General features: G+C 63.9%; 1 protein-coding gene and 1 long non-coding RNA gene across 3 annotated transcripts in view; both read right to left on the minus strand.

The window, feature by feature from the left end:
* Positions 1-4,771, minus strand: part of SLC38A10 (solute carrier family 38 member 10) — a 30,264-nt gene extending 25,493 nt beyond the window's left edge. Inside the window, exons 1-3 of one of the 2 annotated variants that reach the window (XM_051797328.1) lie at positions 4,436-4,771; positions 3,316-3,433; positions 236-281 (exon numbers count right to left, since the gene is read on the minus strand). In XM_051797328.1, coding sequence (XP_051653288.1) covers positions 236-281; positions 3,316-3,433; positions 4,436-4,540 — 269 coding nt within the window. In that variant the 5' untranslated portion in view covers positions 4,541-4,771. The remainder of the gene's footprint in view (positions 1-235; positions 282-3,315; positions 3,434-4,435) is intronic. The other variant, XM_051797327.1, reaches the window with a different exon arrangement.
* A 4,827-nt stretch (positions 4,772-9,598) lies between these two features.
* LOC127475541 (uncharacterized) lies at positions 9,599-12,642 on the minus strand. The gene is made up of 3 exons (XR_007906234.1): positions 12,531-12,642; positions 10,622-11,218; positions 9,599-9,999 (listed from the first exon to the last, which is right to left on the minus strand). It is a non-coding gene; the product is annotated as an uncharacterized LOC127475541 (long non-coding RNA).
* Between the last annotated feature and the right edge of the window lie 44 nt (positions 12,643-12,686).

Raw genomic sequence — 12,686 nt, forward strand, 5'->3', positions numbered from 1 at the left:
CCTTCTGTGCTCCCACTGCTCCCGGCTCCGCCTGGGAACGGGCGGGATACGCTGGAGGTGACACCTGTGAGCTGGGCTTAGGGATCTCACTCGGGCTCCTGCCACATTCCAGGAGGCAGGAGGGCTGTGGGGACCAGAGGAGGCAGGAGGGGAAGGAAGGAGGACAAGGCTCAGAGCAGGAGTTTTCCCCAAACAAATCCAAACTGTTCATGCTTTGAACAAGCAGCAGATTTACCTTGTTTCCACCAACATTTTTCCTGCTTTTCCATAGGCATGAAATGCTGGCATAAAACAGAAAAAAAAGTGGAAGTTAGTCAAAGAAAGGCTCAGAATAGGGCAGAGGCCAGTTCAAAGTTGCACACTAACAGTGACACAGGGCAGTGCAGCAGGGCCCCACTGCTGGTGTTTGGGGGCTGTTTGCCTCACCCTCCCACTTTCTTTTTCAGCCATTCCCTCTGGGAACTGAAAACCACATAAGACAGGAACAAAGATGAGGAAAAGCCAGCAAGCAGGTTCTTTTTTTTTCTATTTAAAACCAGAAGTGGTGTGAAGCAGCAGCCACACATGGCAGCCATTAAAGGCAATGGGAGAGAAAATATTCCTGTACAAGATTCTGTGTGGCAAAAGTTGAAGTGGAGCAGAATTCCAATCCAACTCCCCTTTTTATTTTTATCTTCCCCCTCGAACTGGGCCGCCTGACATGGCTGGCTGGGAGAGCTGAGCTGGTGCCCAGAACGTTCAATCCCATTCCCAGAATACCCAGTGCTCCCAACCCACACCAAAGGGCCGCTGCCAAGGCTTTGCTTTTCCCCCCCTCCCATCCTTGGGCTGGAGCAGAAAATGCTCAGTAGTCCTTAAATCATTGGGTTTTCTCTCAAAAATAACAATGCCAAGAAAACTCCACTTCTATTTTTAGACCCTACTGGGCAGAATGGGAACGGAGAGCTCCAAACCCAGACCACAGTGCCCAAATCTGTCCAGCATGAACCCACCACCCCGGAGTCCCCTCTGCCTTCCCTCAAGGCACAGCCCAACATTCCTGGAACCCGCCAGCACACAAACTCGGATCCTTTCTGGAAGCTTCTTCTGCTATTTTAAATATTAACTTCAACTCCTGATTCTCTTGGACTCTGCTTTGAGCTAAAAATTCAGGAAACGAGATGTTCTCCCACAAAATGAGCAAAAGGCACGGCAGGGACCCACAGCCTGGAGCGGGGACGTGGGGGAGCACCCGAAATAGCTGCTGGCTCGGTGCCAGGGTGGTGGGACAGCCGCCACCAGGCACAGCGCCCGGGCACCGGGAACGGCCATCCCGGCCTCCTCCGGGAATCCACAGCCATGGGGGAAAAGGCAACAGCCCTGGGGGGGCCAGTCCCACACAGAGAGGGCCTGGGAGGAGGGAGAGGAGTGAGTAAGAGGAAAATATCCCTCCTGGAGATGGGTATTAACAGGCTGAGCTCCAGGAGGATCCAACGGCGCTCCATCCTTCTGGCACACACAGCCAGGTGCCCCTGGGTATGGACACAGCCACTGGTGGGGCTGGAACCAGCCCATCTCCTCGACTGTTTGGAATTGATGTTCAATGAGAACATGCCTCCTAACACTACACCTGATGTCCCCACCTGGGGACACTGGAAAAATTGGATCCTTTATCTTCTCCTGGAGGTGACGACTGTAAAAGAAATGGTACAGTGGAATCCTTGGAATGGGACCTCTGGGTGCCCAGGCTGGGCAGAGCTGAGCCTGCTCAGGAATCAGAGAAGCCTTTTAAACCCAAGGTGGTTCCTGGGATGGAGCTTCAGCGGCTCCCCTGTGGGGCTGAGCTGCCCCAGGGCCAGCACAGCCCCTGCACAGCCAGAAGGGAGGGATTCACCCATCTCCTGGTTAAAATCCATCTGGGAACTGCATCCTGCTTCCCTCCTCGCCCACACACCTGCCCGAGGCCCTTCCCCTCCCTGCAGCATTGATGGCCCAGCCCCAGCCCGGGCCAGCCCCTCCTTTGTGCCGCCGTCCCTCCGGGAGGCAGTGCCTGCCCGCAGGGAATGTGCACAACTCTCCTCCCTGGCTCAGCTGCCAAATCCTCCCACGGCATCGGCCCCGGGGCTGCCAGGAGTGCCCGCAGATGTCCCCGGGCCCGGCCCGCGGGGACAAAGGGGGTCTGTGTGGAGCTGCCCGACCCCGGAGCATTGGGATGCGGCGCGGGAGCGCTCCCGGGGCTGTCCCTGCCCGTGGCTCCTCTCCCAGGGCACAGGGAGTGGGCACAGCACGGCTGCCAGCCCCCTCGTGCCAGGAGGAAGCTGGGAAGCATTACTGGCCCTCTGTATATTCCAGCCCCTTGGCTTGGGAGCGTGCAGAGGATCCCTTTTCCCGGGACACGCTCCAAGGTGGAGGGGACTCTGTGTACTGGGGGAAGCAGCACACAAAGGCGTGTGGAGGGGGCCGGGGGGGCGGCACTGGCAGCTGGAATGCGGGCTCCCCCTTCTCTCCGGCATCACAACAATCCCCAGACCACGGAGCTGCTCCAGCTTTCCCGTTCCTAGCAGCCAGAATGTACTTCCCAGGAGCAGCACCTCAGGCACCCGGAGGGAGGAGCAAACCCATCTGTCAGCACCCTTGTACCAGGGCAGCGCCAGCCAGCACCCTCCTCCCACGGGAAAATAAGGGAAAACAAGGAAAAAGTGGCTTTTCCTGCTGTTTCACATGCAATGGAGAGCACTGGAACCCCCCCCACCTCCTCCTGCCCCCCAGGTCAGTCAGGATTCCAAGAGAGGCCACGGGCTCCTGGCACCAGCACCGTGCTCCGAGGGCGGCCAGGCCCTGCCAAAACCCACCCAGGGACCTTCCAGATGTTTCTGGTTTCTCAGGCCCTTGGAAGCTCACTCTGTTTCCTCTCTGCTGAGCCATAAAGGAGCTCCCAGCTCGGCTCCAGGCAGCCCAGCTCCATGCCAGGCTGGCAGCACCCGCTGTCCCGGCAGCGCCGGGCGGGGAACTCGTGCCCAGATCCACAATTAATTCATCCCAGACCCACAATTAATTCATCCCAGACGCCTCCCGGGAGCTGGGGTTTGGATCGGGCAGTGCTGCACCTCCTCCCCTGCCCTGGGGAGCCAAAACAACTCAGCACCATTAGCTGGGCTGTCGGGGGCAGGATCAGACCCCGGTGCTGCCCCAGGGGAGAACGGGAACTGCAGCAGGAAAACATCGGCTGTTCCAGCAGCAGCAGTGGGAAAATGGAAATCGGGAGGCCCAGGTCACACTGCAGGTGTGAGAGCCAGCAGGGAGGGCTGGGGAGCAGCCCTGGGGCAGGGGTCTCACCCAGGCCGGGGTAGGTCCTGCGCTTGCTCAGGTTGGCCGACTTCACCAGGAACATGCAGGACTGGTGGGTCATCCACGAGCAGAAGATCAGCAGCACAGCCCCCAGGATGATCCCACACTGGAACAGAGCACAGGGGGAAGAAAACAGTGGGAGGTGAGGGGTCAGGTCCTCCCTCAGCACCCCTGGGTAATTCCAGTCACGCTTCTCCCTGTTTCACAGAATTCCCTCCCTTCCCCATCAGCTCCATATCACTCTCTCCACAGCCCAAGGCCACAGGGAACACACTCGTGTTTCCCACAGCCCTCAGCTGCACCAGTCGAAGTTCCCAGGAGTGAACTGGGAGTGAGTTGTGGAGCAGAACTTCCCCCCTGGCTCATCCCCCAGCAGGGAGCACAGACAGACCCCGAGGTTCCACCCCTGCTGTAGCTTGATAAATTAACCACTCCTTGGTATCCCAAACCCCTCACCCAGCTCCTCTCCTGCCTCCCTCTCTGCACAGGGAGGGAACCACAGGTCACTTTTCAAGCAGGTGACTTGGAACAGGCCCAAATCCTGATCCCAGCTGCCCTTTTCCCACTGTTTTGAGGCAGGGGGGCCCTGGGGATGGAGCAGATCCTGGGTTTGAGGCTTGGGGGCACAGCAGGCATTTGCAAATGCCTCCCAATCGACTCGTGCTTGTCACATGGACAAATCCTTTGGTTTAGTTTTTCCTGCTCCTCACAAGAAGGGCAGGAATGATCAGTTGGAGACCCCGGGGAAGGGGAAAACACAGAGTTTGGTTTAGAGATGACGAGCTGGAGACCCCACCACAAACAAAACTGCATTGTTTGGTTCAAGGGAGGCCTGATCTGAGTCTTCAGCGTTTCCTTTGCTGACTTTCCTCTGCCGACCCCTGAACCACCCCCCCAATTTCGGACCAGGGGGGCAAACGTGGGCTCTGCCTCCCCTCCCCCCGGGTACCCCGGAGTGGGGCAGCACCCGCACGGGGGCTTTTGGCTGACCAGGGCAGGGCCCGGCACAGCCGCCCCAGCCTGGGGGCCACCGGCGGGATCACCCTCCCCACCGGGCGGCCCCGGGGAGCCCCCCCAGCGCCGGGGGGGGCGCGGAGCGGGCGCTTACCTGTCGGAAGCAGAAGGGCACGGTGAGCACGCTCACGCCCACGATGCTGTTCACCACGTTCATGATCAGGCCCCAGTTGGATCCCGCCGCCGCCGCCGCCGCCATGGCCCGCGGTGGGGGGTCCCCGCGGCGAGGGAGGGGGCCCGGTTTGTGGCCGCTCCCCGCGCCCCCCGGCCGGCTTGGAGCCCTTCGATCCTCCTGGAGCCCCCCGGTGCCCCCGGCCCCCTCAGCCGCCCGTGCCCGCCATGGCCCCGCCAGGCCCGCCCCGACCCGGCACCGGCCACAGCGGCACTTCCGTCTTCCGCCGCCGCTCCCGGAAGTCACGTGGTACGCGCCGCCGAGTGGGGACGCTCCTACCGCCTTGGAGGACCGTTCTCGCTGGTCCTGGGAGGCCGGGAGGGATAACGGGGGGTCCCCGCTGTTGGGGGCACCCTCGGGGAGCTCAGTGCGGCCAGGGGCGTGCGGGAGTGCACAAACACACACGCACATGCATGGAAAGCACATGGCTGTGCGCATGGCTTCACATGCATGCATGTGCACGCATGCACATGACCACAGCGCTGGCATCCGGGCAGGAGTCCCCGGGACGATGGGGGGGTCCCGAACGGCCCCTCGAGGGCAGCACATCCCCCCGGGAACCCCCTCCTGGGGGCACATCTGGGCACGCATCCAGCTGTGCACACACAATGCATCTGCTCCCCATCCCAACCGGAGCGATCCCAAAGCCCACCGTAGACGGACCCCCCAGAATCCTGCAGGACAAGGCAGAAAACCCAAGGAGAATAGCAGGAAAGCTGCGGGGGGCTGTGGCGGGGTCCCCCGAGGCCATGCACAGCAGCAGGTCAGCGCTCCCGTCGGAGCGAAACACGCGGTGCTCGTATAATTTGTAGCAATTGCGACTGGAAACCGCAGGAATTCGCTCTACAAAAGGTTTGCAGGGAGGTGAACAGGCGGCCTAATTCCCTCCAGGTGTGGCGCAGGATCAGTAGCTCCAGCGGCGGCGCTTTCCTGGCTCCTGTGCCAGAGCAGGGGCCGTGGCCGTGTGTGTCCTCGGGCTGGGCCAAGGGATCCCCTCGGGGTGTCACGGAGCCGCTTTGGGGGTGCCCCCAGCGTGTTCTGCTTCAGCACTGCCAGGAAAAGAGCTCCAGTGGCTTCTCCATGTGTGAGTGGGAGCCTGGGAAGCATCCAGAGCCAGCTGGGAATTCCTATGGGATGGGGAGACCAAGGGAGAAGGCCCCACTCTGCCACCTCCCCCTGGGATCTCCATGCCCATCCCGAGGGATGGGAGTTTTCTGCAGTTCCAAACACTCCAGGGCCAAATCCTGCCTCCAGCAGGAGCCAGGCTCTGTCCCAGCACTGCCTGTGTCCCTCCCCAGCAGTGCCGGGGCAGATTCCCATTGTGGACCTGCTGATAGCAAGGGAGAATTCCCTGGAAAGTCCCAACTCCCTGCATGGCCAGGCACCTGCATGAGGAGCTGCCAGCTGGGATGGGGACCCCCCTGTGCCAGCACAGGACACTGGGAGCCGGCAAAGGGCCCTTTTGGATTTGGCAGCCAGTGGCAGTATTCCCACCACAGATCCACCGGGAAGCCCGGGCGGCTCAGAGCCCTTCCCAGTCCTGCCCCATGGCCCAGACTCCTCCCGCCTGGATTTGGAGCCCCGGAGAACAACCGGCCCCAGAGGATGCCAGAGCCACAATTACTGTAATTAGAAATGGGGGCTCAGGGCCGGCTGATCCCGCGGGGATTCCGCGCTGCTTTATGGAAGTACAAATCCCTTGGGAGCTCCAGGCGCCGCTGCTGTGTCGGATGTGACAGCTCCATGTGTGTGCACACCCCAGCCTCAGCTGAGCCAGAGTCCCAGCTCCCACCGGTGATGCTGTCCCAGGAAAAGGGCCGGGCCCACCCCTCCTCAATGAAATGCAGGCACAGGGGCTCCCACCCCCATCTCACCCTTGCTCTCAGAGATTTTTCTTCAGGAATTCGCCTCAGTGGCAGCTCCGGGTTGGGGGGGCTCCCATGAACCTTCCCATGGCACAGGGATGCTCTTCCCTGGAACCGTGAGAGCACCCTGGGAACATCCCTGCCCTCCCTTCCTGGGGGACACAGCACACGGTCCAGAGGGAATGGGAAGGAATGGGAACCTCCTCTCCAGACCTGGGGCAGAGGCCACCCATGCCATGGTGCCCCTGAGGGTCTGCGCCCACCCACCACCCCGTGTGCCCCCTTCTCACGGGGACCAGCACCCACCACCCCGCTCCCCACAGCCAGCTCCAGTGACAGACTCCTGGCAGATCCCAGGAACCACCCGGCAAGGATGGAAAAACATAAATTAAAACAAATTGCGGTTTTATATTGCAAATAAGGGCAGTTTGATGGGTTTTATTGCGGAACAACCATTAATGAAGTGCAGTTTCAGGCACCTTAATTGCTCGGGGACCAAAGTTCAGTCCACGTCTCCGGCGCGGGCCGGGAGCGGCCGCGTGTCCCGCGAGGGGCTGGCAGGGTGGGAACCGGATTGGGAATCAATTTATGGGCATGATGAGGGAGATGGAGGCAAGGGGGCTGATCTGTGCGGGGAGGGGGGGTATAGCAGCACAGCCCGTTTTGGGGGGAGGTGAGAGGCAGTGGTGACCCCCCACATGGTGTCACCCCAGTGGCAGCTGCGGGGTCCCCAGGCTGTGGGGTCCGATGGTGGTGTCCGTGGGCACCGCAGGGCCGGGCTGGGGCGATGCAGAGCCGCGATCGTGGGGGGCCCCGGGAAACGCCCCTCACCTCCCAGCACAACAAACGCGCGGGGGAGGGGGGCGGACACGCGTGGGTGTGGAAGGCACAGAGCGGGGTGCGTGTGGACGCGGCAGCACCGAGGACACGCAGGGACACACACACAGGCAGGACACGCATCGCGCGCGCCCTGGCACCGTCACACCCGCGAGTGGACACGCTCCCCACCCGCACGTACCCACGCGCGGCAATGGCCTCGAGGCGTAGGGGGCCGTACGGAGCCTTACCGAGCCGTGTGGAGCATTACCGGGCCGTACCGAGCCGTGCGGAGCGTTACGGGGCCGTACCGAGCCGTGCGGGGCCCTCCGCGCGCGCCCATTCATTCGCTCGCCCGCCCGCGCCGTGGGAACGCGCCGCGCGCGGGAAGCGCGGCCCCCGCGCTGGCCCCGCCCCTCCCCTGCGCGCATGAATGGGCACGCCCCGCCCCTCTCCTTGTTAGGGCACCCGGCGTGGCTCGGGGGGCGGGGCCTGCCCGGGCCCGCCCCGCCCCCTCCGCCCCGCCAATCAGCGCCGCGCGTTGGGCCCCCCGCTGGGCGCCGGCCTTTGTTTGTGGAGGGCGCCGGGGCCAATGGGAGCGCGGGACGGGGGGCGCTGGGCCAATGGCAGCGCGGGACGAGGGGCCCTGGGCCAATGGGGGCGCGGGGCGGGGCCCGGGGCCCGGCCCGGCCCGGCCACGTGCGCGTGGAGCCGAGAGCGGGGACCGCGAGGGGACCGCGAGGGGATCGCGGGAGGACCCGGCCCTGCCGCCCCCGGAACGGCCCCGGGCCACCGGGGTGTGTCCCCAGAGCGGTCCTGTGTCCCCAGGGGGTGTCCCGTCCCCAGCAGCCCAACCGTGCACCGTCAGTGCCGGATCCCGTGTGGCAGCATCAGCGCGGCACCTTCCTGCCCCGGCAGACCGCGGGGGACACCCTGGACGGGTCCCTCGGCTGCTGTCCCGGGGGTGTTGTGGGTCAGGGCGCCCAAGGTGGCAGCAGGGTTATGCTGTGCTGGGGTGCCTGTGGCCCCATTCGCCCATCAGAACCAGGACTGGGGGTGGGTGGCATCATATTGGGGGGCTCTGGGCAACAAATCCCAGCTGCTGCAGCCCCCCATGCAGGCAGAGCTGTGCCATACATGGACCCCCAGGGTGGGGATACAGCCACGTGCCAATTCCTGTACTGGGACACAGAACACTCACTGCACAGAGGGGACAGCACCTGGCAGGAGCCTCCTGGGGGAGCCTGGAAAGGGCCAACAGAAATCCCAGCCTATGCCTGGGTTGTGTCTGAGTTCTGCTGTCCCCTCCTTGGCCCTGAAAAATTTCCTCCTTCCCAACCAGCCCCAGTGCCAGGCCAGCTGGGTTCCTGTGCCACAGGGCCACCCTCTGCCAGCCACACTCACAGCAAAACTGGGGCCTTCAGTCACTCCCAGCCCAGGGTACAAGCCCTTTGCTGGAGAGGTGAAGGTCATGGTCGTTTTCTCCGTCACAGGCAGCTCTCAGCTCCATGTCTGCCCCTTCCTGTCCCTTCCAGCAGCTCCGGGACACTGTCACGGTGCAGCTCAGCCTCACACTGCCCATGGCACTGACATGGGAGCTGCAGTGGTGGCCGCTGATGGCAAGGCCAGGGGGTGCTGCTTCTACTGATGGTTTGCTCCTCACCCCCCTCCCTGTGCCCCCCCCCACCAGCCCACAGCTCCAGATCCACCCACCCACCTATCCACCCATCCAGGCCTGCCCATGGCACTGCCCAAACCGCGGCAGCAGCACCGGGGCAGGGGCACGGCACCAGTGTCACCTGATGGCCGGGACACCGGCCAGCACCTCCCGGCAGGCGGGGAACTCCCGGTGCATCTCCCCGGGCTCGGGCAGAGAACAAAGGAGGGCAGCTGCGGGGAGGGAGCGGCGCTGCCGGGTGTGCTGCAGCGCGGCTAATCCGCCCCGGCGCAGACCCGGGAGCTCCGGCACCTCCAGAACGTGGAGCGGCTGCTCGACCCGAGCACCAGGACCCCCGTAAGGCCGGGGAGGGGGCTCCTCCCGGACCCCCCACAGCCCCACCCCACACCCTCGCACCGTGCCCCATCCCATCCCGTGGCAGCAGCCCCTGCTCGCCCCGGCTGATGCTGCTGCCATGAAGGGAACGTCTTGCATTAACGACTTTTGTCACCAAAGTCATTAACATAATAGGGCTTCCACATCAAAATTGAATATTAATGCTCCGCCGGCTGCGGAGGGAGGCGGATAATTGCTCTAATACATTTTCCAGTCGGATTTTCGCATCGCGGCAGCAATTGCATTAGCAAACCCGATTATTCCCACGGCCAGTACAATGGGATGGTTAATGGGAGTTAAGTTCCTTCCTTTTTCCTCGGACCCCTAAGCGGCTGTGGCTCTGTGCCCCCCGCTGCCCACCAGCCCCGGGAGTGCTGGGCAGGGGGCGAGGGCCCTGAGCTGGGAGCAGAGGGGACAGTGGTGCTGAGCCACCTCGTCCCTCTGCACCACAAACACAACCCTTGGACGCAGACGGCCTTGAGACGCGCCGGGAATGCCACAGCCAGCTGGAAAACTGCCTGTCCTGGGAGCCATACCTGCTGTTCCGTGCCATGCAGAGCCCTGGGATGAGCCTTGGAGGACGGCAGTGGGTCACACCAGCCAGGGGGTCCCGCTGCAGCAGTGCTGGGGGGTCCAGGCAGAGCCAGGGGTTGCTCCAGCTCCCACCCAAGGAGTGTTGGGGGATCCTCCAGCCTCCTCTTTCTTCCGAGGGGGCTTGGCAGCTCCCAGGAGGATGAAGCTCAGGAGAACAGCTGAGGAGGGGGGACGCTGCTGGGGCTGCAGCCTCCTTGCTGCACCCCTAAACACATCCCAGCCAGTCCCCAGGGCAGGGACAGGCCCTGGCCTCAGCCACTGCCCCCCAGGTCCCCTCCTGCCCCCCCAGGGGTGACACCGTGCTCAGGGGCTCTGCAGTGGCACAGGCCCAGTGGGGGGGTGGGACAGGCACCGTGTGTGCAGCAGCAGCGGACAAAGGCAGCTGCAGGGCTGGGGGGTGGATGTGGGGGGGTCCTCATTAAATTGACTTTAATTGCACTCATTTGGGCTCACTTCACTGATCAGCCTCGGCACAGTGGAGTTGTACCCCCGGGCTGGGGGAGCTGCTCGTGTGGGATGTACAACCACAGCAGGGGGTCTGCCTACCCACTGGGGGGGCTGCTCAGAGGGAATGCACCCCCAAGGGTGGGTCTGCCCACAGGCAGAGGGGGCCGTGCCTATGGGGATGCCAACTCACAGAGGGTGGTCTGCCCAGGGAGGGAGGCTGCCCACAGCAGGGGGTTTGCCATGGGGGGAGTGTTCCCCCTGGGGGTCTGCCCACCGTGCCCAGGGACATGGGCTTGGTGCTCCACATTCCCCTGACTCAGCCCCTTCCCACACCCAGCACAGGAGGTTCCCCCGGATCCTTCCCCCTCCCGCTGCCGTCACTGGGGAAGGAAGAGCCTCACAGCCGCTTTTTTTGGCTTTTTCAGTTTTCTTTTTCAGTCAAGGAACTCTTCCCCAGCGCTCCGGGACCCCTGGCAGCCAAACGCCGCGGAGCCCCAAGGCTGGGATCTGCACCGTGCTCCCCTCCAGCACCGGCTCCACGCGCTGGGATAATCCATAACGGCTTTTTCCTGGCCTTTCCCACACGGAGAGGGATCCAACCGGCCTTCACACGGTGGCCATGGGAGAGGATAAGGAGGCTGTGCCTCCGAGCTGCCGGTGTGATCCCGTGTCCTTCGGTGTGCGTGTCAGCGTGTCCCCCGGCGCGTCCCTGGGCACGGCTCTGTGCTGCAGCTGCACGTCCCGCTGCACCAGCGCCTGTGCTGGGCCGTGCCCCGCGGTGCAGCCGCCTGTTCCCGGCTGTCCTTGTCCATCTGTCTGTCCCCGTGCCGTGTCCGTGCGTCCCAGTGTGCTCGGCTCTGTCCCCGTGGGCCCCCGGCCGCTCCCTCCTGACTCGATTGCCGTCCCCTGTGATGGATCGCCCACCGTAATCTAATCGTGGTTACGAGAGATTGTGATTTATTTCAGCCTTTTCAATCAATTACAGCCTTTTATTGCAAAAAAGGAAAAAAACCCACCCTGCAGGGCCCCAGTGGGGACCCCAGTGGGAGCCTCTGCTGGGCCCCCCTCCCAGTAGCAGCCCTGGCCCCCAACACCTCTCCTGCTCCCATTCCCACTGTGTGGTCCCCAGTCCCTCACTCTCTGAAGCCCCTCCTGTGACACAGCCCCTCAGTTTGCAGTGCCCCCTCCCACCATGCCCCCCCCCAACACTGCACACAGCCCCCCAACATTGTATCCCCCATGGCACAGCCTCCCCATTGCACAGCCCCCCAGCACTGCACCCCCACTCACCTTGCACCGCAGGGCCCCCCAACACTGCACTCTCCCCCCAAGCATTTCAGGGTTATTTAGGACTGGACCCCCCCACACCTTGCACCACAGAGCCCCCTCACATTTCACTCTCCCCCTCCCACGTTGCACTTCTAACACTGTACAGCCCCCCCCACATTGGCCCCCTACCTTGCACTGCGTGATCCTCCCAACCCAGCAACCCCCCACACTGCACAACCCCCCCCCATTCTCCATGATCCCCCTCACTGCACCCCCCACATTGCACAGCCCCCCCGACACTGCACTGTGTGATCCCCCCAACATCCCCCAATCCTGCTCTGCACGGCCTCCCCCCACTGCACCCCCCGCGTTGCACAGCCCCCCCACATCGTACCACCCCACTGCACAGCCCCTCAAACACTGCACATCTCCCCACCCTGCTCTGCACGGCCCCCACACACGGCACAGCCCCCCAACACCACACAGCCCTCCCATATTGTGTCCCCCCCTTGCACAGCCCCCCCTATTGCTCTGCATGGCCCGCTCACATTGCACAGCCCCCCAACACTGCACACCCCCAAAACTGCCACCCCCGGCATTGCACAGCCCCCCAGCGCTGCTCTGCATGGTCCCCCCATATTGCACAGCCCCCCAGCGCTGCTCTGCACGGCCCCCCCATATTGCACAGCCCCCCAGCACTGCTCTGCACGGCCCCCCCATATTGCACAGCCCCCCAGCGCTGCTCTGCATGGCCCCCCCATATTGCACAGCCCCCCAGCGCTGCTCTGCACGGTCCCCCCATATTGCACAGCCCCCCAACACTACACAGCCCCCACCCTGCTGTGCGCGGCCCCCCACACCGCACCCCCCGGCCGCCGCACACCCCACCTCGCACCGCACGTCCCCCAGCGCTACAGCCCGCACCCTGCGGGGCGCGCAGGCCCCGCAGCCCCCCGGTCGCCCCCGGCCCCACCTGCGGGAGCCCGGCCCGTGCGCTCCCCGCTCGCCGCTCTTTGATCGCGCTCTCGGCCCGGGGCGCTCCGGGCTGCGCGCGGGGGGGGCCTCGAAACCGCCCGGGCCGCGCGTGCACCCCCCACGCCCCCCTGAGGGGAGGGGGGTGGGGAGCCTC

This window comes from Manacus candei, unplaced genomic scaffold (genome assembly GCF_025592945.1).
Source record: "Manacus candei isolate 608988 ecotype Guabito, Panama unplaced genomic scaffold, ASM2559294v1 h1tg000047l, whole genome shotgun sequence".
Classification (NCBI taxonomy): Eukaryota; Metazoa; Chordata; class Aves; order Passeriformes; family Pipridae; genus Manacus; species Manacus candei.